The sequence below is a fragment of the Sphaerodactylus townsendi genome, linkage group LG05, assembly GCF_021028975.2.
Source record: "Sphaerodactylus townsendi isolate TG3544 linkage group LG05, MPM_Stown_v2.3, whole genome shotgun sequence".
In the NCBI taxonomy this organism is placed as follows: domain Eukaryota; kingdom Metazoa; phylum Chordata; class Lepidosauria; order Squamata; family Sphaerodactylidae; genus Sphaerodactylus; species Sphaerodactylus townsendi.
This window is the reverse complement of record NC_059429.1, coordinates 7,969,908-7,994,737: the sequence shown is the minus strand read 5'-3', so window position 1 is coordinate 7,994,737 and position 24,830 is coordinate 7,969,908. Positions and strand designations below refer to the sequence as shown.

General features: G+C 48.0%; 1 protein-coding gene across 1 annotated transcript in view; it reads left to right on the top strand.

The window, feature by feature from the left end:
- The window catches only part of ANO8 (anoctamin 8), a 39,261-nt gene that overhangs the window by 11,062 nt on the left and 3,369 nt on the right, over nt 1–24,830 (top strand). Inside the window, exons 4-8 of the mRNA XM_048497754.1 lie at nt 1,336–1,432; nt 1,726–1,842; nt 12,075–12,202; nt 13,135–13,329; nt 14,916–15,068. Of these exons, the coding sequence (XP_048353711.1) occupies nt 1,336–1,432; nt 1,726–1,842; nt 12,075–12,202; nt 13,135–13,329; nt 14,916–15,068 (690 nt within the window). The remainder of the gene's footprint in view (nt 1–1,335; nt 1,433–1,725; nt 1,843–12,074; nt 12,203–13,134; nt 13,330–14,915; nt 15,069–24,830) is intronic.

Sequence of the window (24,830 nt, the reverse complement as noted above, 5' to 3'; positions counted from 1 at the left end):
TAGCGCGCAGCACTTGAAGCAGTCTAGCAGGAGGTGCACCGGCGTGTGTGGCAGCCTGCGCCTGCGTGCATTCGTTTCCCGCCCAAGGACCGGCGCAGCAGCTGCGTCCTTGCCACAGCCCCGCTCAGGAATGCCCCGCCCCTGGAATGCCCGCCCCCTCCCCCGTCGTGCCCCGCCCAGCCCCCTTGGCGCTACGTCACAGTTTGAATCCCACCACCGTGGGAACCCGTTACTAAAATTTTTGGATCCCACCACTGAACAGGACCTGTGTAAAGTTGTCCTTCTCGCCCCATAACGGTTTTTATACGGTCCTGCAGACATTATATTTGGCCTGTGCAAAATCCACCTGAGTTCTACCTGACAACTTTGCCCTGCATGGAGGAGGAGTAATTCCTGAACTTGCTGTTGAGGCCGCTGGGTTTGCTTCCTCCGTTTGGGGACAATCCGTCCATGCCCCCTTCGCCAGGCTTCAAAGGCTGTGTATTTTTCCTGTTTGTAGCCAGACAGAATAATGTGGTCTGAATAGCTTCAGTCTCTAGGTGCACAGTCCAGTCTGGGGATGCTCCACAATGTAGTAAGGCCCTTTAAGGCCCTTTACGGCCTGGGGCCCTCATACCTGCGGGACCGCCTTACCCCATATGTCCCAAGTCGACCTCTCCGTTCGGCAGAGGCGAATTTACTGGTGGTCCTTTGTCCCTCGATGATGCAGCTGGCCTCTACCCGGGCCAGGGCTTTTACGGCCCTGGCCCCTGCCTGGTGGAACGCTCTTCCTCCATCTGTTAGGGCCCTGCGGGACCTCGGGGAGTTCCGCAGGGCCTGTAAAACCGAGCTGTTCCACCGGGCCTTTGGTGAGGCTGGCCGCTGAGTCCGCCCTTCTTTGTTGCTCCTTACAGCTTTGTCATCTGCTGACTGAATATCGGCCAGTCCCCTCCCGGGGGGTTAATGCCGGACATCATCTACTTATTTTAATTGTGGAAGATCACTGCTGCTAGTGTTTTAATGTTTAATTTATTTATTGTTTTAATTGAAACTATTTGCTGTATTCAAATGTTGATTGTTTTTTAAACCGCCCTGAGCCCTTCGGGGGTAGGGCGGTCTATTATTATTATTATTATTATTATTATTATTATTATTATTATTATTATTATTATTATTATTATTATTATTATTATTATTATTATTTTACATTTCTATACCGCCTTCCCCGAATAAATAAATAAATAAATAATCATCATAATCATCATAATAATCATCATCATAATAATAGTAGAGGGGGAATGGGAGGCTGGGGATCTCTGCCCGCTAACTACTGCTCCTGAACTGTCCCACCTGCAGGAACGGCAGAATATCATCAGGTATTGGCTGGAGAACCTGCGAGCCAAGCAAGGCGAGATGCTGCATAACATCCACTTCCTGGAAGGGCAGCCAATCAGTGAGTGAAGGCTGGGATCCAGAGGTGGGAGTTGGGGTGGGTCATTTCCTGGAATTCCACTGAGGCCCCTCCCCAGGCTCCTTTTTGGGTACTTAATTCTAGTTCTGTCGGATTAAGTTTGTTCCCGCTTTTTAGTTTGTGTATTGAATGGATTCCTGACCCTGAATCTCCATGCGCAAGTGTGTAATGGCCTTTAAGGGTTGTGGGTACCGAGGCCCGGTGGTCTTCAAGGACGTTGAGTGTCTGCTGCACTTGGCGCTTCATCCTTTCCCTCATTTTTTTTTTTTTTGCAGTCCCGGAATTAGCGGCCCGTGGCATTCTCCAACAGGTCTTCCCCATCCACGAGCAACGGATCCTCAACCGGCTGATGAAATCTTGGGTCCAGGCCATCTGCGAGCCGCAGCCTCTGGGTAAGTTACCAGTCAAGGAGATCAATGCGAAGGTATTTTCTCATAGGTGTCGCTGTACGTGCCAGTCCCAGAGGGAGAGAGAAACAGACGTGTGATCCATGTCCATCTTCATTGACTGGATGACAGAGGTGAAAAAGGCAAACTCTATGCTGGGGATCATTAGGAAAGGAATTGAGAATAAAACTGCAAGGATTGTCATGCCCTTATATGAAGCCGTGGTGCGACCGCACTTGGAGTCCTGTGTTCAGTTCTGGTCACCACATCTCAAAAAGGATATTGAAGAGATAGAAAAAGTGCTGAGAAGGGCAACGAGGATGATTGAGGGACTGGAGCACCTTCCCTATGAGGAGAGGCTGCAGCGTTTGGGACTCTTTGGTTTGGAGAGGAGACGTCTGAGGGGGGATATGATTGAAGTCTATAAAATTATGCATGGGGTAGAAAATGTTGACAGAGAGACATTTTTCTCTCTTTCTCACAATACTAGAACCAGGGGGCATGCATTGAAAATGCTGGGGGGAAGAATTAGGACTAATAAAAGGAAACACTTCTTCACGCAACATGTGATTGGTGTTTGGAATATTCTGCCACAGGAGGTGGTGATGGCCACTAACCTGGATAGCTTTAAAAGGGGCTTGGACAGATTTATGGAGGAGAAGTCGATTTACGGCTACCAATCTTGATCCTCTTGATCTGAGATTGCAAATGCCTTAGCAGTCCAGGTGCTCAGGAGCAGCAGCAGCCGCAGAAGACCATTGCTTTCACATCCTGCCTGTGAGCTCCCAAAGGCACCTGGTGGGCCACTGCGAGTAGCAGAGAGCTGGACTAGATGGACTCTGGTCTGATCCAGCTGGCTTGTTCTTATGTTCTTATGCCTCCTTCCCCGATGGGCAGTGCCTGAGACCGGCGTGAGGTGGGCCAGGGGCAGCAGGAGTGTGGTGGAGGCTGGCCAGCGGGCGGAGCTGTGCACAAGGAGGGAAGGCAGCGAACCAGGCCTCTGGTTGTCTCCTGCATCTCCCTCATGGACAGCCTGGAGGAGGCCAACTCCTGCCACCTTATCGAGCTGCTCTGGTGACTGCCTGCCCTCTTCCACAAGCGCGCAGGGTGAGCGTGCAGAGGGGGCCGAGCTGGGCAGCAGGAGTTGGCCTCCTCCGGGCTGTCCATGAGGGAGATGCAGGAGACAGCCAGAGGCCTAGCTCCGTCCACCTGCCGGCCTCTGCTGCACTCCTGCTGTGCCTAACCCGCCGCCACAAGGCCTCCTGGCTCCTGAGGCGCTGCAGTTGCCTCCTGCTGCTGGGCCCTGCCGGCGGAGGGCAGGAGGCGGGTGGTGGAGGGGCGCTGCTCTTCCCGTCGCTGGGCTGCATGATGAGGCCAGCGACAACAGCGGACTCTGGGCCGACTGAGGTAAATGGGGGCGGAGGCGGGAGGGGGACACTCTTGAGCAGGTGTTGCTTTGGGTGCCATTTCCCCTCCCTACGCCTCTGCTGGATGAAGAATATAAAGCGTAAACTGGGGTGGCCAACCTATCATGCTCCAGATGTTCATGAACTACAATTCCCATCAGCCCCTGTCAACGTGGCCAATTGGCCATGCTGGCAGGGGCTGATGGGAATTGTAGTCCATGAACATCTGGAGCACGATAGGTTGGCCACCCCTGGCATAAACAAAGAGGAAAATGAAGCTTGAAATGGCAAGGCTATGTTTAAAGAGTTCTAATCTTTTTCTAATGTTTGAGTTCTGCATTGAAGAGAGCCAGCATGGTGTAGTAGTTAGGAGCAGGCAGACTCTAATCTGGACAACCGGGTTTGATTCCCCGCTCTGCCACTTGAGCAGCATCTGGTGAACCCGATTTGCTTTCCCGCTCCTCCGCACCAAGACTATTGGGGGACTTTGGGCTAGTCGCGGTTCTCTTCAAACTCTCTCAGCCCCACTTAGAAGAAGAAGAAGAAGAAGAGTTTGGATTTATATCCCCCCTTTCTCTCCTGCAGGAGACTCAAAGGGGCTCACAATCTCCTTGCCCTTCCCCCCTTGCAACAAACACCCCGTGAGGTGGGTGGAGCTGAGAGAGCTGCGAGAAGCTGTGACTAGCCCAAGGTCACCCAGCTGGCGTGTGTGGGAGTGCACAGGCTAATCTGAATTCCCCAGATAAGCCTCCACAGCAGCAGAGCAGGGAATCAAACCCGGTTCCTCCAGATTAGAATGCACCTGCTCTTAACCACTATGCAGCAGTGGCGTAGGAGGTTAAGAGCTCGTGTATCTAATCTGGAGGAACCGGGTTTGATTCTCCGCTCTGCCGCCTGAGCTGTGGAGGCTTATCTGGGGAATTCAGATTAGCCTGGGCACTCCCACACACACCAGCTGGGTGACCTTGGGCTAGTCACAGCTTCTCGGAGCTCTCCCAGCCCCACCCACCTCACAGGGTGTTTGTTGTGAGGGGAGAAGGGCAAGGAGATTGTCAGCCCCTTTGAGTCTCCTGCAGGAGAGAAAGGGGGGATATAAATCCAAACTCCTCCTCCTCCTCCTCCTCCTCCTCCTCCTCTTCTTCTTCTTCTTCTTCTTCTATGCTACTGCTGCTCCTCACAAAGTGTCAGTTGTAGGGAGAGGAAGGGAAGGAGTTTGTAAAGGAGCTCACAAATGGCTATAAATCCAAACTCTCCTCCTTTTTTTTTCTTCTAATCCGAGAAAGTTTGAATGACAACAGCAAGCAATTCCAGCAATTGCATTCTTGGCCGTTCCAAAACAGCGGTGATATTCAGCCGCAAATCCCTAGTGCCCAATTTAATTTAGAATTTAGCCCAAAAAGGTGCTCCACATGCAGCTAGATCAGGAGAAACCCCCCAGAGGAGGGTGGGTGGACCATGTGTTGTAACTGGAAGAAGACAACCCCGAGTGGAGGGGAAAATCTTGGATCGGGAGGGAGCAATGCTGAGGTGGGCGAGGGGTTTGGGGAGTGAAGGAAGTTGCCAGATGCCTCCTGAGGAGGCCAGGGATCTCTAGCACAAAGGAGAGAAAAAGGGGGTGCAAGGATAAAGAATGAGAAAAGAAGCAGAATGGTAGAAGATAAGGCATACTTGGCCTGCCTTGAAGGGGCAGCGTTGTCTCATGATGATGGTGAAAGAAGGTCTGAGGAGGAGGATCCCTTCAAGGTATTTGAGGGGGGGGGGCAGCCTACTCAAGATATATGTGAACTAGGAGGGTCTCTGTTATTCCCAAAATTTGCCTCTTTTTGATCAGCCACGTGGAAACCAAACTCAGGGTGTGGATGTTAAGCATAAGCATTTTATTGTCATTGTGCACGCACAACGAAATTTACAGCAGCATTCCTCGATGCACACAATTTCAGACTCATACCCCATCCTCACTTTCCCCTTCCTCCACCCATCCCTACACAGCCCCAAACACATCAACACGAAGCCGCGGAGTTCAGCATCGCCACAGCTCTAGAGTAGAAGCTGTCTCTAAGCCTCTTTGTCCTAGTTTTGATAGACCTGTATCGTCTGCCGGATGGTAACAGTTCAAAAAGAGAGCGTGCTGGATGAGACGGGTCTCTCAGAATATTTTGGGCTTCCTTTAGGCTTCGGGAATTGTAGAGTTCTTCCAAGGAGGGGAGAGGGCAGCCGATCATCCTCTGTGCAGTAGTGATCACCCTTTGGAGCGCCTTCCTATCTGCCACTGTGCAACTGGAGAACCATACACAGATGCAGTAGGTTAAGACGCTCTCTATAGCACAGCGGTAAAAGGACACCAGGAGTTTTCCATGCAGTTGTTGTTTCCTTAACAGTCTCAGATAGTACAGTCTTTGCTGTGAGGGAGAGGCTGTTACTGTGAGGGAGTGGCTAAGGAGGCCAGAGAGGAAGTTATCCGCTTGACAGAAGAGCTGATTAGTTTTCCAGGCCAGACAGACTTGGGAGGGATATACTCAAGCGATGTGATGCACCCTACAGACCCCCGTTTTTTGTTGTTGTTGTGGCTTATGCCTGACTGATAGGTTCAATAAGCCTTTATTGGCATATACACAATAATATAAAAATACAGTTCCAGTTAAAAAGTGAATAGTAAAAAACTTCGCGTTTGTCATACATTCAGTTTACAAACTTCTGACAAAAACTTTGCCACCATAAGGCAACAATGAAAATCCTGACAATTTAAAAGCATAACTACTTTATCTGATTCAGTATAATCGATCATAGGGTCTATAGCTTGGGATAGCAGGCTGGATCGGAGTTCTTGGTATAATACGCAGTTCAAGAGGATGTGTGGGATGGAATCCAGCTGTCCTATGCCACAGGTACAGAACCTCTTATTGCTTGGAAGACCTTTAAGTCTTCCTCTATGTAGCGGAGATGGCATGATGTTAAATCTAGCCAGCATATAGGCTCTCCTGTGTATGGGATTTGTGAGCGCTGTAATATAATAGGCTGGGTATCCCTGCGTGAAAGGAATTGACATATTTGTTGGTGAACAAGATTTATTTGCCAAGCTCTGCAGTTGTTGATAGTCCATTGCTAACAGCCTCTCTTTAATGTGGGCAAAAGTTTCAGTAAAGGTTAGCATATTGAAGGAGTCACTGTCATAGCCCAGTTCCCCGATCTTTGCTGTAACTATTGTGCTTATGCCTGACTGAAGGAATCCCCAGTTAAGACATGGACCCCCCAGTTAAGGCAACTTTCCTGGGGGGTCCATCAGGAGATGGACTGAATTGTGTGTCATCTTGATCACAATTCTCCGAGTTGATATCAGAGGAAGTCTCCCGGCACCCACGGGATTTGTGGGAGCTCTAGAGCAGTGGTTCTCTCCCTTCCTTTAATACAGTTCCTCATGTTGTGGTCGCCCCCAACCATAACATTATTTTCGTGTTTTCCGATGGTCTTAGGCGACCACTGTGAAAGGGTTGTTCGACCCCCAAAGGCAGTGATGGCGAACCTTTTCGAGACCAAGTGCCCAAATTGCAACCCCAAACCCACTTATTTATCACAAAGTGCCAACACGGCAATTGAACCTGAACACTGAGGTTTTCGTTTAGAAAAAATGGTTGCCTCTGAGGCTTGTGTTACTCGGGAGTAAGCTTGGTGGTAGTCGGTGGCTTTGCTTTGAAGCAACCGTGCAACTCTTCCAACTGGTGAATCACGACCCTAGGAGGGTTTACTCAGAAGCAAGCCCCATTGCCAGCAACCGAGCTTACTCCCAGGTAAAGGATCGCGCTTTGGTTCTTCGCATGAAAATCAGTGGGGTTTAACAGCACTTAACAGGGTTACCTACACTGCTTCCCCAAAACTAGGTCTTAGGTTTAATGCTAATAATCAAGCCCAGCAGCCCAGGTCAGCCGTATGTGTGGGGGGGTGGGGGCAACTCTGTTTGCACGAGCCCACAGAGAGGGCTCTGAGTGCCACCCGTGCCATAGGTTCGCCATCACTGCCCAAAGGGGTCGCAACCCACAGGTTGAGAACCGCTGCTCTAGAGCCACAGCAGCCCCTCAGCCATGAATATCTGTAAGTAACCATTTCACTCTGTTCCCCTGCTGGGAAGTGAAGGACCTTCAATTTTAAGGTTAGAGGTGAAAAGTTCTTTCTAAATGAATACAAAAGTCGAAGAAAAAGACCTTTCTGGGAGTAACTGAGACTTGCAGGAAAAACAACAGGAAAAAGAATGTTCCCCTGTCTTGCCTCTAGAGGCTTTCCATTGTCTTGTAAACGTGGCTCCTTTTCACCTCTCTGTCCAAAACGAGGCAGGGAGTATCCCGTGAGGATAGGGGGGAACAGTCCCCGAGGTTTGACGTCAAAAGAGGTAGGAAACAAAGTCGTCACGGGCAGACACCTTTCCCGTAGAAGTCAGTGGAAACAAATTGAAAAACACAAACAAGGCAGTCTCTTAAGAACATAAGAACTAGCCTGCTGGATCAGACCAGAGTCCGTCTAGTCCAGCACTCTGCTACTTGCAGTGGCCCACCAGGTGCCTTTGGGAGCAGCAGTGGCGTAGTGGCTAAGAGCCCTTCGGGGAAGAGGCAGCCTATAAATCTAAAATATAAATAAATAAATAAATAAATAAATAAATAAATAAATAAATAAATAAATAAATAAGAGCAGGTGCACTCTGATCTGGAGGAACCGGGTTTGATTCCCAGCTCTGCCACCTGAGCTGTGGAGGCTTATCTGGGGAATTCAGATTAGCCTGTGCACTCCCACACACGCCAGCTGGGTGACCTTGGGCTAGTCACAGCTTTCCGGAGCTCTTTCAGCCCCACCCACCTCACATGGTGTTTGTTGTGAGGGGGGAAGGGCAAGGAGATTGTGAGCCCCTTTGAGTCTCCTGCAGGAGAGAAAGGGGGGATATAAATCCAAACTCTAAATCCAAACCTGCAGGAGGTGAAAGCAATGGCCTTCTGCTGCTGCTGCTGCTGCTGCTGCTGCTGCTCCAGAGCACCTGGTCTGCACCTGGTCTCTTGTATTGTCGCAGGCTTTCACGGCTGGATTAAACTGGTTGTGGTGGGTTTTCTGGGCTGTGTCGCCGTGGTCTGGTGGATCTTGCTCCTAACGTTTCGCCTGCATCTGTGGCTGGCGTCTTCAGAGTTGTATCACAGAGGGAAGTCTGTACAAAATAAAATAAAATAAAATGTACTAAATCTAAAAGTACATATACCAAAAAAAAGGAGAGAGCAGGCAGGTCGCATGGCTGAATATTTTAAACCGTCTCCACTGTGCAATGTGTTAGAGCATGTGTGGGATTAATTACAATACAATACAACAACCTTTATTAGGCATATTAAAATAGGCTCCAGAGCATTACAGACATTTCTGAAGTACAAATCAAAAGTACATTCAAAACACAGACAGATAAACTGTATCTAGCATTGGACGTTACTTAGAAAATTCTGTCACTTGTAAAAGAAATTTTGCTACTTTTTCCAAGAGCACGGCCTCTGTGTTATTTAACGAAAGCTCCACAACAGAGTTGTCAGAGTCTCTTTCAGATTTGTCTAAGACCCGCCCAGGAGAGAAATTCCTAATGCCCACATATCTCAGACAGTCAAGTATAATGTGAGCAAGAGTCTCCACTTGGTTCTTACAGTGTGGACAGACCCGATCCTGGAAAGGGATAGATAGGTAGCGACCCTTTGTAATGGCCGATGGAAAAGTATTGCATCTGGCCCTTGTAATAATCCATCTCTGTTGGGGTTCAGTTAATAGTTCAAGATATTTGGCTATGTGCCCCTGTTCTGGTACTATTCCGACAGAAAGGGGTGGATTAATTTTAAAACCGTAATGAATTGACGCTGAACGAGGAGAGAATTGCAGGATCCGTCTCTGCAAATTGAGAGCCACCGCTCTCCAAATAGGCTTCACAGCTGGTTTTTATAAATGGCCATAAAGGATATAATGGCTGGAGGTTCCCCCAATTATAAACACTACAAGGAGGCAAAGGCCCCTTCCGCACACGCCGAATAATGCACTTTCAATGCACTTTGCAGCTGGATTTTACTGTGTGAAATAGCAAAATCCACTTTTTTTTTCCTAAGCAAGCCTTTATTGGCATAGACAGCAGTACAACAATAATAAAAACAGATTAAAAAGCATATACAATACAGGATATACATGTTAGGACGAAGGAAATCTACCGGCATTTAGTAATGTCCAGGAGAAAGTCTGCGACTATCGTACAGAGAGAAGGATCAGGGTTGTCCAACAAGTAGTGTAATCTAATTAAATTGGGGAGATCGGGTAAATGTAAAGGAGTGAGATTCACATACTTGGATCTGATTTCCTTGAATCTGAGACAGTGAAGTAATTGGTGGGCCAGAGATTCAACCGAGCCATCGTTACATGGGCACAATCTTTTAGCCTTCCCTTGCTTATTAAATCTGCCATGTAACAAGGCAGAAGGCAGCAAAATCCACTTGCAGACAATTGTGAAAGCGGATCGAAAGTGCGTTATTCCGCGTAGGCGCAAGGGGCCGTAGTGTATTTTACTGTCCAGAATGACTCTTCTGGTTGTCACCTATCGAAGCGGAGGGCCGGCAACCCGTTTGGATCTCGCCAAAACTGACTGAGCTCTTTGTGGGGAAATGATGCTCTTTTGGTTTCTTTTTTTTTTCCCCTCTCAGGTTGTGATTCGGAACCTTTTCGGTTCGCCCCTTTTCTTGCGCCTCGTTTCTTCTGCAGGTGGTGCTTTGCACGATTTTATGCCAGTTTGATCCAAATGTAACCTCTGTCTGGGTTCTGTGGGGCAGAACGTGGAATGAGTTTGCAACAACAAATTTTTAAAAACAAAATGGTTTACTTTCTTAACATATAACACCAACATTTAACATCACATTTGAAGGTCCTGTTCAGGCTGCATTTTCAAGTCCTTATATTTACAGTCTACTGATACTGCCAAGTCCAATTCTTCTTTGCAAGTGGGTTGGCTCCTGAAGACTCCAAGGGCTTGGTGAACAGGATTCAACATGATGAAGGTTTCCAGGAGAACTCTCACCCATTACAACCACAAAAGAAACCCTGAAACAATAAACTCCAACATTTACAACATAGCAAAAAATGAACAACTACCTTCCCAGTAGTTCCCAACAATATTGCAGTTTACCTTAACAAGGTGTTAAGGGCTTATACAACCAAGGTCCGAGTCTGGTAGCCTTGTCTCCTCCAAACTAGCTCTGCAGCCTTCTGCTGCTTTGAGTCTCCACCCCTTACTCGGTCAACCCATTCTGAGCATGGGGGTTACACAAACACTTTTAACAAAGATCCAGTGTCAATTCACAGCCAGGATACGAGGGGACAGTGCACCCAAAATGGGAGTTTTAAAAACAAACTGAACAGTTGTGCTCATGAAATCCAGTAGTTTCTCCAGTTGAGGATCGGCTGGGCTTGGGTGGAGATGCTGACTTGGGTAAAAAAACCGTCCAAAATATCAATGGTAAAATCCTGATATGCTTGGGAGATTAGCCAGCTACTTGTTAAAGGTCATGTGCCAAAGAGATGTGTAACTTTATGAATGGGACTTTTTGTATTGAAATTCAATATGATAATTTTTCAGCCAAAGATACTGAACGCAAAGTTGAATGAAATCAGTTATTATGCAAATATAAATGATATATAAATGAGTAATATTCTTCAGCCATGGCACCTCGGGTTATTATAAAAAGTGCATGTAAAGGCTCAATGTTATTTATTTACTTATTTTAATATTAGGAAAATTTAATTATCCTGTTGTTTTCATTAGTAATTCTCCAGAGCCTGAGGAGTGGATATATCCTTTTAGCAAACAGCACTAAATCGGGAAGTGCCAGATATTTCCTGGCGTTGGATCTTAAATATAGTCAAATGGTATCTGTTCTACAAATTTGTCTGAGAATGGAATGGCTAAACCCTTTCAATCCGTTTTATATTTTTTACAAATGAACTGTCAAGTTGGAAAGCAAAATCCATAGATGTAACATATTATGCCATTTTGATGCAAACACGGTTGTCACATTTAACAAAGGTCCAGTGTCAATTCACAGCCAGGATAAGAGGGGACTGTGCACCCAAAATGGGAGTTTTAAAAACAAACTGAACATACCTTCGGGACCGTCTTACCCCATATGTCCCTCTGCGGCCTCTGTGTTCGGCAGAGGCCAACTTGCTGGTTGTCCCCAGCCCCTCGATGATGCGGTTGGCCTCTACCCGGGCCAGGGCCTTTACAGCCCTGGCCCCTGCCTGGTGGAACACTTTACCACCAGCTATTCGGGCCCTGCGGGATCTTGGAGAGTTCCGCAGGGCCTGTAAGACCGAATTGTTCCACCGGGCGTTTGGAGGGGTGCGCCCTCCCCCCCTTTCTCATGCTCTGGGCCCTTAATTTTTATGGGGCCCTCAGCTTTTTGGGTCTGTTTCCAGGGTGGGTGGATTACGTTTTATGACGTTTTTGTCGGATGCCTCTGTAATTTCATTTAATCCGCTGTTTTAATTGGGATTTTAATGTTATTGCTGCTGTTATTATGTTGTTCACCGCCCAGAGCCCTTTGGGGGAGGGCGGTATATAAATTTAAATAAATAAATAAATAAATAAATAAATAAATAGCTAGATAAATAAATAAATAAATAAATAAATAAATAAATAAATAAATAAATAAATAAATAAATAGTGTATAACCACTGTCTAATACCTAATGCCAATAAAGGTGATTGTGATTGTGATTGTGAGATGCTGACTTGTGCCCTTTTGCTCCACTGAAGTTGCCCCCTTCTCCTCTTCCTCCCCTCTAGATGAAATCTGCGACTACTTTGGTGTCAAGATTGCCATGTACTTTGCGTGGCTGGGCTTCTACACGTCAGCTATGGTTTACCCTGCTGTTTTTGGCTCGCTCCTCTACACCTTCACAGAGAATGACCAGGTGAGAGCACAGCGGCGGGAAGTCCTCACAGGTGGCAGAGTGGGGAAGCGGGACTGGGATACTCGGGAGTGACGAGGGAGGCTGCATCACTATCCGCCACATGCTATATTGTACCAAAGAAGAGGAGGAGTTTGGATTTATACCCCGCCTTTCTATCCTGTAAGGCACCTTACAAACTCCTTTCCCTTCCTCTTCAGCAGTGGCGTAGGAGGTTAAGAGCTGGTGTATCTAATCTGGAGGAACCGGGTTTGATTCCCACCTCTGCCACCTGAGCTGTGGAGGCTTATCTGGGGAATTCAGATTAGCCTGTATGCTCCCACACACGCCAGCTGGGTGACCTTGGGCTAGTCACAGCTTCTCGGAGCTCTCTCAGCCCCACCCACCTCACAGGGTGTTTGTTGTGAGGGGGAAGGGCAAGGAGATTGTCAGCCCCTTTGAGTCTCCTGCAGGAGAGAAAGGGGGGATATAAATCCAAACTCCTCCTCCTCCTCCTCTTCCTCTTCCTCTTTTTTCTTTTTTTCTTTTTCTTTTTCTTTTTCTTCTTCTTTTTCTTTTTCTTCTTCTTCTTCTTCTTTTTCTTTTTCTTCTTTTTCTTCTTCTTCTTCTTCTTCTTCTTCTTCTTCTTCTTCATAAGCTGCTGTTGCCTAGTGCTCTACTTCAGCTGCAGGGGGCTAATTGTAGCCTCCATGTTCAGAGGCAGCGTATGGCTAAATGTGTTACTTGGGGGGGGGGGGGAGGACAAGCAACAGGAGAGGCCTGCTGCTTTCAAGCCATCATTTTTGAAACTGGGTGCCGGGCTGGTGCAAAGAGGGTCTGATCGGGGCTGCTCTCGCGGCCGGCCCCGGGAAGGCAAAAGACAACAGCCCTGCTTGTCGGGGGCAGGCAGGCGGGCTGACCAGCCCAGCTCTCTGCCCTTCCTTTCTGCTGCTCAGTCGTCTTTGCTTCCTCGCCCTCAACCTCACCAGACCAGCCGGGACCTTTGCTGCGTGGTCTTCGCCATCTTCAACGTCATCTGGTCCACGCTGTTCCTGGAAGAGTGGAAGCGCCGCGGGGCTGAGTTTGCCTACAAGTGGGGGACGCTGGACACACCTGCGGAGTCCATCGAGGAGCCGCGACCGCAGTTCCGGGTCAGTCGGGTCTCGAACCTGGAGGGAGCCGGGGGAGAGTGGCCAGACTCCTGGGCTGAGGGCAGGTCTGCAGTCTCTGGGCCAAATTTGGCTTCCAAAACTATCTCACTAGCTCAGTGGTGGCGAACCTATGGTACTGGTGCCAGAGGTGGCACTCAGAGCCCTCTCTGTGGGCACACGCAGGATCCCCCCCCCCTCCACATATCTAGGCTGGCCTGGGTGGCTGGGCTTGATTATTAGCATTAAAGTATTATTATTATTATTAGCATTAAACCTAAGACCTAGTTTTGGGGAAGTAGTGTAGGTAACCCTGTTAAGCAGTGTTAAACCCCACTGATTTTCATGCGAAGAACTAAAGCGTGATCCTTTACCTGGGAGTAAGCTCGGCTGCTGGCAATGGGGCTTGCTTCTGAGTAAACTCTCCTAGGGGCATGATTCACCCGTTGGAAGAGTTGCATGGTTGCTTCAAAGCAAAGCCACCGAATATGACTAAGCTTACTCCCGAATAACACACGCCTCGGAGCCAACCGTTTCCCCTAAACGAAAACCTCAGTATTCAGGTTAAATTGCCGTGTTGGCACTTTGCGATAAATGAGTGGGTTTGGGGTTGCAATTTGGGCACTCGGTCTCGAAAAGGTTCGCCATCACTGCCCTAGCTGTAAGGGTCCGTTACTCCAGTCAGCAAACAAGACTCAGGAAAGTTTCAAGAGCTTTATTGGAACTGTGTCAGCCCAAGAGTCAGGAAGCCAAAGCTGCCTCTTTGACCCCTGAACCCCGGTATATACCTGAACATGGCCACATGACTCATCCCAGAATCCCCCCTCCCTCGCATTCCCTAAACGTCAGCATAAGACAGGTCCGTGAAAAAAGTATTGTTGTGCAGACACTTCCCTTCTCCAGGAAGCTAGAGGTAAGAAAGAGGTTTGCCTCTTCAACTAGTTACAAGCAAGCATTAGAAAAGCCTCCCTAGCCTCGGACGATGATAACGCAAACCCAGCTGTGACCTTGGTGCGGACGTGCAAGATGCCAGACCGAGCATGGCTCGGGCCTGATGCTAGCCGGCGTGCCTTGTGTGGGATGGCCCTGTGGTCAGTGGTGGGATCCAAAAATTTTAGTAACAGGTTCCCATGGTGGTGGGATTCAAACTGTGGCGTGGTGCCAATGGGGCTGGGCGGGGCATGACGGGGGCGTGGCCGGGCATTCCTGGGCGGGGCTGTGGCAAGGATGCAGCCACTGCGCCGGTCCTTGGGCAGGAAACGAATGCACGCAGGCGCAGGCGGCCACGCACGCCGGTGACCTCCTACTAGATTGCTTCCAGTTCTGCGTGCTACTGCTGAGAGGAGGGGCGTAGCTAAGGCAAAAATCACGCTGCAAAATCACCAATTAGTCACCCCCTCTCGGCACACACGAATAATTAGTAACCTACTCTCGGGAACCTGTGAGAACCTGCTGGATCCCACCTCTGCCTGTGGTTCAAGCATGGCCACAGCGGTGCTGAAAGGCAGATGCTGGGCCTGTTTGAACGTTCCCCTGTGTAGATAACGTTATTTGCTGTCTGACCGCACCTTGGCATTCGTCCTTCGTAGGGTGTGAAGCGCATCAGCCCGGTGACCAACGCCGAAGAATTCTATTATCCTCCCTGGAAGCGGCTGTTGTTCCAGTGCCTGGTCAGCCTGCCCATCTGCCTCTTTTGCCTGTCCTTTGTCTTCCTCGCCATGCTGGGTTGCTTCGAACTGCAGGTGAGATGTTCAGCCCCTCTGGGAGAGTGGCAGAAAGAAGGGCGTGAAGGGCAACAGGCATATTTCCTCTTTCCAGTTGCTGCTGCTCTGAAGAAGGGTTGCTCAGCTCTTTCTAGGTACTGCAGTTCTCTGCTCTGAAGAAGGGTTGCTCACCTCTTTCTAAGTACTGCAGTTCTCTGCTCTGAAGAAGGGTTGCTCAACTCTTTCCAGATACTGCAGTTCTCTGCTCTGAAGAAGGGTTGCTCAACTCTTTCTAGGTACTGCAGTTCTCTGCTCTGAAGAAGGGTTGCTCAACTCTTTCTAGATACTGCAGTTCTCTGCTCTGAAGAAGAGTAGCTCAACTCTTTCCAGGTACTTGTGTCTCTGCTCTGGAAGAAGGGTTGCCTAACTCTTTCCAGAATACTGCAGTTCTCTGCTCCTGGAAGAATGGTTGCTCTAACCCTTCCTTGCAGGATACTGCAGTTCTCTGCTCTGAAGAAGGGTTGCTCAACTCTTTCTAGATACTGCAGTTCTCTGCTCTGAAGAAGAGTAGCTCAACTCTTTCCAGGTACTGCAGTTCTCTGCTCTGAAGAAGGGTTGCTCAACTCTTTCCAGATACTGCAGTTCTCTGCTCTGAAGAAGGGTTGCTCAACTCTTTCCAGATACTGCAGTTCTCTGCTCTGAAGAAGGGTTGCTCAACTCTTTCCAGATACTGCAGTTCTCTGCTCTGAAGAAGAGTAGCTCAACTCTTTCTAGGTACTGCAGTTCTCTGCTCTGAAGAAGGGTTGCTCCGCTCTTTCCAGATACTGCAGTTCTCTGCTCTGAAGAAGGGTTGCTCAACTCTTTCCAGATACTGCAGTTCTCTGCTCTGAAGAAGAGTAGCTCAACTCTTTCTAGGTACTGCAGTTCTCTGCTCTGAAGAAGGGTTGCTCCGCTCTTTCCAGGTACTGCAGTTCTCTGCTCTGAAGAAGGGTTGCTCACCTCTTTCTAGGTACTGCAGTTCTCTGCTCTGAAGAAGGGTTGCTCAACTCTTTCTAGGTACTGCAGTTCTCTGCTCTGAAGAAGGGTTGCTCAACTCTTTCTAGATACTGCAGTTCTCTGCTCTGAAGAAGAGTAGCTCAACTCTTTCCAGGTACTGCAGTTCTCTGCTCTGAAGAAGGGTTGCTCAACTCTTTCCAGATACTGCAGTTCTCTGCTCTGAAGAAGGGTTGCTCAACTCTTTCCAGATACTGCAGTTCTCTGCTCTGAAGAAGGGTTGCTCAACTCTTTCCAGATACTGCAGTTCTCTGCTCTGAAGAAGAGTAGCTCAACTCTTTCCAGGTACTGCAGTACTCTGCTCTGAAGAAGGGTTGCTCAACTCTTTCCAGGTACTGCAGTTCTCTGCTCTGAAGAAGGGTTGCTCACCTCTTTCTAGGTACTGCAGTTCTCTGCTCTGAAGAAGGGTTGCTCAACTCTTTCTAGGTACTGCAGTTCTCTGCTCTGAAGAAGGGTTGCTCACCTCTTTCTAGGTACTGCAGTTCTCTGCTCTGAAGAAGGGTTGCTCAGCTCTTTCTAAGTACTGCAGTTCTCTGCTCTGAAGAAGGGTTGCTCAACTCTTTCTAGGTACTGCAGTTCTCTGCTCTGAAGAAGGGTTGCTCAACTCTTTCCAGATACTGCAGTTCTCTGCTCTGAAGAAGGGTTGCTCAACTCTTTCCAGATACTGCAGTTCTCTGCTCTGAAGAAGGGTTGCTCAACTCTTTCCAGATACTGCAGTTCTCTGCTCTGAAGAAGGGTTGCTCACCTCTTTCTAGGTACTGCAGTTCTCTGCTCTGAAGAAGAGTAGCTCAACTCTTTCTAGGTACTGCAGTTCTCTGCTCTGAAGAAGGGTTGCTCCGCTCTTTCCAGGTACTGCAGTTCTCTGCTCTGAAGAAGGGTTGCTCACCTCTTTCTAGGTACTGCAGTTCTCTGCTCTCAAGTGAAGGGCAACAGGTATATTTACAGTGTATAATCCTGTCAAGCAGAATAACGAGCAGAAATGTGGATTGTGTGGCACGTTAAATAAGAATAGTTATCTTTCAAAAGACCAGCCGTTTTTCCTCAGAAGTTCATAAGCATAAAGAGAACTTTACTTTTAACCAAGAGAGAAAAATAAACTCTGTGTGTGTGTGCGCGCGCGTGTGTGTTTCAACAAAGTATCCCATATACATCGTTTCATTCATGGCTCATCGTTTGTTACAATTTTGATTTTGATAGTAAGCGTATACAGTATCTTAGTCAAAGGCAATTTTACATAGCACTGGTTAGCAGTACACAGAGAACATCTTTCTCTCAGTCAGTCAGGGAGCAGAAGAAGAACTACCAACGGTTTTCAGCTGTCATCTTTAGAATGTTCATAGAGGTATCCCAGCATTCCTTGCTGCTGGTGCTGCTGCTGCATGTAAGCAAGGCTGAAAATCCAATAGGGCGGTGGGGAAGAAATTGGTTTTCGGTGTTGGTGGAATTTAGATCACTAGCCTGCAGAACTGTCCACCACAAGATGCTGCGTTGAGCCCCAGCTCTGATGGCTTTATAAAGCAAAAACGTTCAGACAAATTCCCGGAGGAGAGATCTATCAAGAACAGCCAGCCATGACAGCTAAATGGAACCTCCATGATCAGGGGCAGTATACCACTAAGATGGGATTCCTCAAAACATCTAGCCAAAACAGAGAGGTTCTAGCCAAAACAAAAAGCTTTCTTTTCTAGAGCCTCTCGGTGATTTGGAGGGTGGTTTACTGTGGGTGTTTGTTTCTTAGCATTTTAAGGGTTAAAGTGTGAATTTTGTTCTGATTTTGGACACAAGCGGGGCATTCCTTTTTGTAAGCCACCTCACCCCTTTTTAGGGAAAGGCAGGATATAAACGGACAACATTTTCAGGATGAGAAAGCGAAGCCTTGGACCATGTAACTGTGGCATAGCGCCCAGTGGCATAGTGCCCTGTCTTACACCAGGCGTGCACCGGTGCGGGGGCGTGGCATGTGCCCCAGGCGCAGTTCCCCCTTGCTACGGCTCTGTCCTGTAATGCTGTCCCCTCATCGCTTCTCTGCGACCGTGGCAGAGGTGTTCATCTGCTACAGAGACGGATTCCTCTGCTGCTTGTTCCTTGCAAACACAGAAGTACTGCAGGCAGATGAAGCAAGACCTGCAGCAGAAGGAAGGCCCTGCAGCGGCCAGAGGGGAGGGGAACAGCGTCGTAGGATCCAAGCCAAAGAAAAACGAGGAAAGCTACGTGCGTGTGTGTTCTGGAAGTACATCCATCGAATGACGTTTATGCTGGGAATTGAATCTGAATAAATCACAACAGGCAGCCCGAGAGAGTCCTGGGAATTTGTCATTTTGCCAAACTTCCTTCCTCCGTGGCTGTCCCCGGCTAACTAGTAAAGAAGAAGAAGAGTTTGGCTTTACATCTCGTCTTTCTCTCCCGTAAGGAGACTCAAGGTGGCTTGCAAATGCCTTTTCCCTTCCCACAACAGACCCCTTGTGAGGTAGGTGGGGCTGAGAGAGTTCTGAGAGAACTGCGACTAGCCCAAGGTCCCCCAGCAGGAATGTAGGAGCGAGGAAACAAATCCAGTTCTCCAGATTAGAGTCTGCTGCTCATGTGGTGGACTGGGGGAATCAAACCCAGTTCTCCAGATTAGAGTCCACTTGCTCTTAACCACTACACCATGCTGGTGATCCTAAGCAGATCCTTCTAAGCCCGTGGTGGCGAACCTTTGGCACTCCAGATGGTATGGACTACAATTCCCATCAGCCCCTGCCAGCATGCCCAATTGGCCATGCTGGCAGGAGCTGATGGGAATTGTAGTCCATAACATCTGGAGTGCCAAAGGTTCGCTAAGCCCTTTAAAGCCAACAGACATAGAAGGGAGTAATTTTGCTTAGGATCGTGTGTGCACCCCAGTGCTCCTTAGCAGGAAAAGGTGGATCAGGTTTCAAAGTGGATTGAATCCTCCATTTGATTAGGCCTACCCTGTCAACCTTCATGTGATAGCAGAAAGTGCTTTCAAGTCTCAGCCTACTTAACGGCTTTCCCAGAGGGCTTTCCAGGCCGGAGACATTCAGAGGTGATTTGCCATTGCCTGCCTCTGCGGAGAGATTTTCATGGTGTCCTCCCATCCCTGGTTAGCAGCAGTGGTGGGATGCAAAAATTTTAGTAACAGGTTCCCATGGTGGTGGGATTCAAACTGTGGCATAGCGCCAATGGGGCTGGGCAGGGCACGACGGGCATGGCCGGGCATTCCGGGGGCGGGGCATCCCTGGGCCGGGCTGTGGCAAGGAGGCAGCCGCTGCGCCGGTCCTTGGGCGGGAAACGAATGCACGCAGGCGCAGGCTGCCATGCACGCCGGTGCACCTCCTGCTAGACTGCTCCAAGTTCTGCGCGCTACTGCTGAGAGGAGGGGCGTAACGAAGGCACAAATCACGTGGCAAAATCACCAATTAGTAACCCCCTCTCGGCACACGCACATAATTAGTAACCTACTCTCGGGAACCTGTGAGAACCTGCTGGATCCCACCTCTGGTTAGCAACCAAGGTCTATGTCAGGATTTGTCAACCTCCCCGAGATACCCAGACTCTTGGATTCAGAAATCGGTTTGTTGAACATGAACGTTGCGAACAGAATACAAGCAAATGGTCACAACGATTCATTCATTTTCTGGTTGATATCCCTTCTTCAAACACCCCTCCAACCTCCTCCTCACCATCCCAGCAGAGTGAAACCACTAGAAGGATTCTCAGGCTGTGTAAAGCCTGCCAGGCAAAGCTAAAGATCGGGTGGAGGGTGCCTTGAACACCAGATGTGTTTCCGCACTCCTGCAATCCTGCTGGGTGACCTTGGGCTAGTCACAGTTCTCTCCGAACTCTCTCAGCCCCACCTACCTCACAAGGTGTCTGTTGTGGGGAGAGGAAGGGAAAGGAGCTTGTAAGCCACCTTGAGTCTCCTTGCAGGAGAGAAAGGGGGGATATAAATCCAAACTCCTCTTCTTCTTGAAGGGTTAAAATACCTGCTGCGTGCCTAAAAGCAAAAATACAGGAGCACAGAGATAACAGCATACAAGCAAGGTTCCCACATTGCCATCTTTTCCCGGCCTACCCCGCAGCCTCATGGCAAGAGCCAGGAAAGAGCTGAGAGCTTGAAAGGCTGACGAGACTAGAGACTAGAGCCTGGACTATCCAGTCAGGACAAACCAACCCTTTGTAAAAAGGAAAAGGAAAAAGCCCTCACAAATTCCATTTCATTTTTATTTCCATTTCTCATTTGTTCAGCCGCCTTCGGTTTTCAGCTTTCTGCTGTCGGTTTGGTCGTTGGTGTGCATGCCGGACAGTTTTTATACACAGTTTCTTCTGTTTTTACAGAATTTTAACATGCATAGAACATAACATGCATACAGAACTTTAACACGCATGATGCTGTTCTACTGACTTTGCCCACATCCTGAATGTGGAGAGTTTTGTTTTTCACAAACATTTTTATTTTCTCACCCTATAGAAACTCATAAGGAAATAACAATAAACATAAACACTTTCACACCTCACCACACCACACCACTACAAAACATAAGGATAAAATACAAAAAAGAGGGAGGGAGGGAGGGAGGGAGGGAGGGAGGGAGGGAGGGAGGAAGGAAGGGAGGAAGGAAGGAAGGAAGGAAGGAAGGAAGGAAGGAAGGAAGGAAGGAAGGAAGGAAGGAAGGAAGGAAGGAAGGAAGGAAGGAAGGAATGTGAGCTCCCAAAGGCATGTGAGCTCCCAAAGGCACCTCCCAAAGGCACCCGGTGGGTCACTGCTAATAGCAGAGAGCTGGACTAGATGCACTCTGGTCTGATCCAGCTGGCTTGTTCTTATGTTCTGAAGGAAGGAAGGAAGGAAGGAAGGAAGGAAGGAAGGAAGGAAGGAAGGAAGGAAGGAAGGAAGGAAGGAAGGAAGGAAGGAAGGAAGGAAGGAAGGAAGGAAGGAAGGAAGGAAGGAAGGAAGGAAGGAAGGAAATATCCAAATAATGACTTCCCGCTGTCTCACTATTTCCTTTCTAATCCATTCTGGGTTCATGCATCTAATTAAAATAAAACATCGGTTACACTCATATCATTTCCAATATACTGTATATACATAAATCCCAGGTTAGGGACAGAGACAGAGTATACAAGTGTCTCTATGCTAATAGTAGAAGCATTCGATCTAAAATGGGGGAACTGGAGTACAGAGTTTTGAAGGAGGACATTGATATAGTGGGCATCACAGAGACATGGTGGAATGAGGAGAACCAGTGGGATGCTGTTATCCCAGGTTACAGGCTCTACAGGAAGGATAGGACAGGGCGTATTGGGGGTGGGGTGGCCCTCTACATCAAAGAGAGCATAGTGTCACATAAAATAGACAATGCAGGGGGAGCTGATTCCTCTACAGAAGCACTGTGGATATCAATACCAGGGGTGCAGCACAGTTTAACATTAGGAATATATTATCGTCCCCCTGACCAAAGCGCACAAGAGGATTCTGAGATGGAAAAAGAAATTAGAGAGGCCAACAAAAGCAAAAATGTCGTGGTAATGGACGATTTTAACTATCCCCATATAAACTGGAAAAAATGCATAACTAGGTCATAGTAAGGAGAGAACATTCCTGGATATGCTAAATGACCGTGGCTTAGGAGCAGATGGTTGTAGAACCAACCAGGGGAGAGGTGATCCCTTAGATCTAATTCTATGTGGGACCCAGGACCTGGTGCGGGAAGTCAGTGTTGTTGATTTATAGGGAACAGCCACCACAATGCTGTCAGATTCAGTATCTCTGCATGCTTAACAAGTGACAACTACTAATGTAGTTGTTTGCCTTCAGAAAGGGAAATTTCTCAAAGATGAGAGGGATAGTGCGCAAGAAGCTGAAAGGGAAAAGCAAATCAAGAGAGTAAAAAATGTCCAAGATGTTTGGAGGTTATTTAAAAAACACAGTGTTAAAAGCTCAGCTGGAAAGTGTTCCACATTGTGGTTAGGAAAGGCAGTGCCCAGTCCAAAAGAAAGCCACCATGGTTAACAAGGGAGGTTGAGGAAATTATTAGGGAAAAAAAGATGTCTTTTAGAAAATGGAAGTCCAACTTAACTGATAAAGAATACCAGAGAGAACACAAATGGTGGCAAAAGAGAAGCAAGTTAGCTGTAAGGGAGGCAAAAAAGGATTATGAGGAACGAGATGGCTGTGAACATCAAAACCAGCAACAAACAAGTTCTTCAAGCACATCAAAAAGCAGGAAGCCAGCAAGGGAAGCGGTAGGCCCGCTAGGATGACAAAGGAACAAAGGGTGTGCTAAAAGATGACAGGGAGATTGCAGAAAAAGCTGAATGAATTCTTTGCATCTGTTCTCACCCAAGAGGAGGTGAGAAAAATTCCTGCACCTGAACTAAGCTTCTTAGGAGGCTAATCCTATGAACTAACGAAGATAGTGGTAGACAAGGAAGAAGTTCTGGCAGCCATTGATAAACTAAATGCTACCAAATCCCCTGGCCCAGATTGCATTCACCCAAGAGTTCTTAAAGAGCTCAAGCATGAAATTGCTGATGTTCTCACATTAATATGCAACTTATCCCTGAAATCAGGCTCCATCCCTGAAGACTGGAAGATGGCCAATGTCACACCAATCTTTAAGAAAGGATCTAGGGGGGACCCAGGAAATTACAGGCCAGTCAGTTTGACATCTGTTCCTGGTAAATTAGTAGAATCTATCATTAAAGATAAAATTATAAAACATGTCGAAAAGCAAGACCTGCTGAGGAAGAGTCAGCATGGCTTTTGTAGAGGGAAGTCCTGTCTTACAAACTTACTAGAGTTCTTTGAGGGTGTAAACAGGCATGTGGATAAGGGGGAACCAGTGGACATTGTCTACTTGGATTTCCAAAAGGCTTTTGACAAAGTTCCTCACCAGAGACTGTTGAGAAAACTCAGCAATGAAGGAATAAGAGGGGAAGTCCTCCTATGGATTAAAAAACTGGTTGAGGAACAGGAAACAAAGGGGGGGTATAAATGGGAAGTTCCCACAATGGAGAGATGTAGGGAGTGGTGTCCCCCAAGGATCCCAGTATTGGGACCAGTGCTCTTTTAACCCATTCATAAATGACCTGGAAGTAGGGGTAGGTAAATGGTGGCCAAGTTTGCAGATGATACCAAATTATGTAGGGATGGTGAGAACCACAAAGGGATTGCGAAGAGCTCCAAGCTGACCTTGATAAATAGGGTGAGTGGCCTCAGAAATGGCAAATGCAGTTCAATGTAGCAAAATGTAAAAGTGATGCACATAGGGGCAAAAAATCCAAACTTCACATACACGCTACAGGGGTCAGTGCTATCAGTCACAGACCAGGAAAGGGATTTGGGCGCCTTAGCTTTACAGTTCCATGGGAATGTCCACTCAATGCATGGCAGCTGTGAAAAAGGCAAACTCTATGCTGGGGATACTCAGGGAAAGGAGTTGATAATAAAACTGCAAGGATTGGTCATGCCCTTATATAAAGCACAAGTGGTGCGACCGCGACTTGGAGTACTGTGTTCAGTTCTAATCGCCACATCTCAAAAAAGGATATTGAAGAGATAGAAAAAAGTGCAGAGAAGGGCAACGAGGATGATTGAGGGGTTGGAGCACCTTCCTGGCGAGGAGGAGAGTATTTGCCAGCGTTTGGGGCTCTTTAGTTTGGAGAGAAGACGTCTGAGGGGGGATATGATTGAAGTCTATAAAATTATGCATGGGGTAGAAAATGTTGACAGAGAGAAATTTTTCTCTCTTTCTCACAATACTAGAACCAGAGGGCATTCATTGAAAATGCTGGGGGGAAGAATTAGGACTAATAAAAGGAAACACTTCTTCACGCAACGTGAAGATTGGTGTTTGGAATATGCTGCCACAGGAGGTGGTGATGGCCACTAACCTGGATAGCTTTAAAAAGGGCTTGGACAGATTTATGGAGGAGAAGCTCCATCTATGGCTCTCAATCTTGATTCGCCTTGATCTGAGATTGCAAATGCCTTAGCAGACCAGGTGCTCGGGAGCAGCAGCAGCAGAAGGCCATTGCTTTCACCTCCTGCATGTGAGCTCCCAAAGGCACCTGGTGGGCCACTGCGAGTAGCAGAGTGCTGGACTAGATGGACTCTGGTCTGATCCAGCAGGCTAGTTCTTATGTTCTTATGTTTCAGTCCGCTGTTTTCTTTTAACTCTCAAATCCTGTGATAATTTCTCTCCTACCATATTTTCTCAATAGGTAGTCCGTAAAAGGTTTTCCACAAATGTCTTTATATTACTGTCCTTCATTAAAATGGTTAGTTTTGCTATTTCTGAATATTCTGTGACCTTGAACACCAGACGTGTTTCAGCACTCCTATATTCCTGCTGGGTGACCTTGGGCTAGTCACAGTTCTCGCCGAACTTGGTAGACGTAGCCAGTCTTCCTTGGTTGGTATTTTTTGTGTGAAAAATAAGGAATTGTGGGTAAGATGTCAACCTCCAGGTGGGGTCTAGAGATTTGGAATTACAAACAGTATGCAGACTACAGAGATGAGTGTTCTCCTGGAGAGAATGGTTGCTTTGCAAGGTGGACTCTAAGGCTTTATAACCCACTGAGAACTCTCTCCTCCTCAACCCTGCCGTCCCCAGCAGTGGCGTACCTAGGCAAACTGGAGCCCTGAGCAAAACCTGAGTTTGATACCCCCCCCCCATGGGCGGAGCAGCCCGGCCGTGGCATTCACCCTTCCCGGATGGCCCCAGCAGCCCATGTTCACTGGAGGCG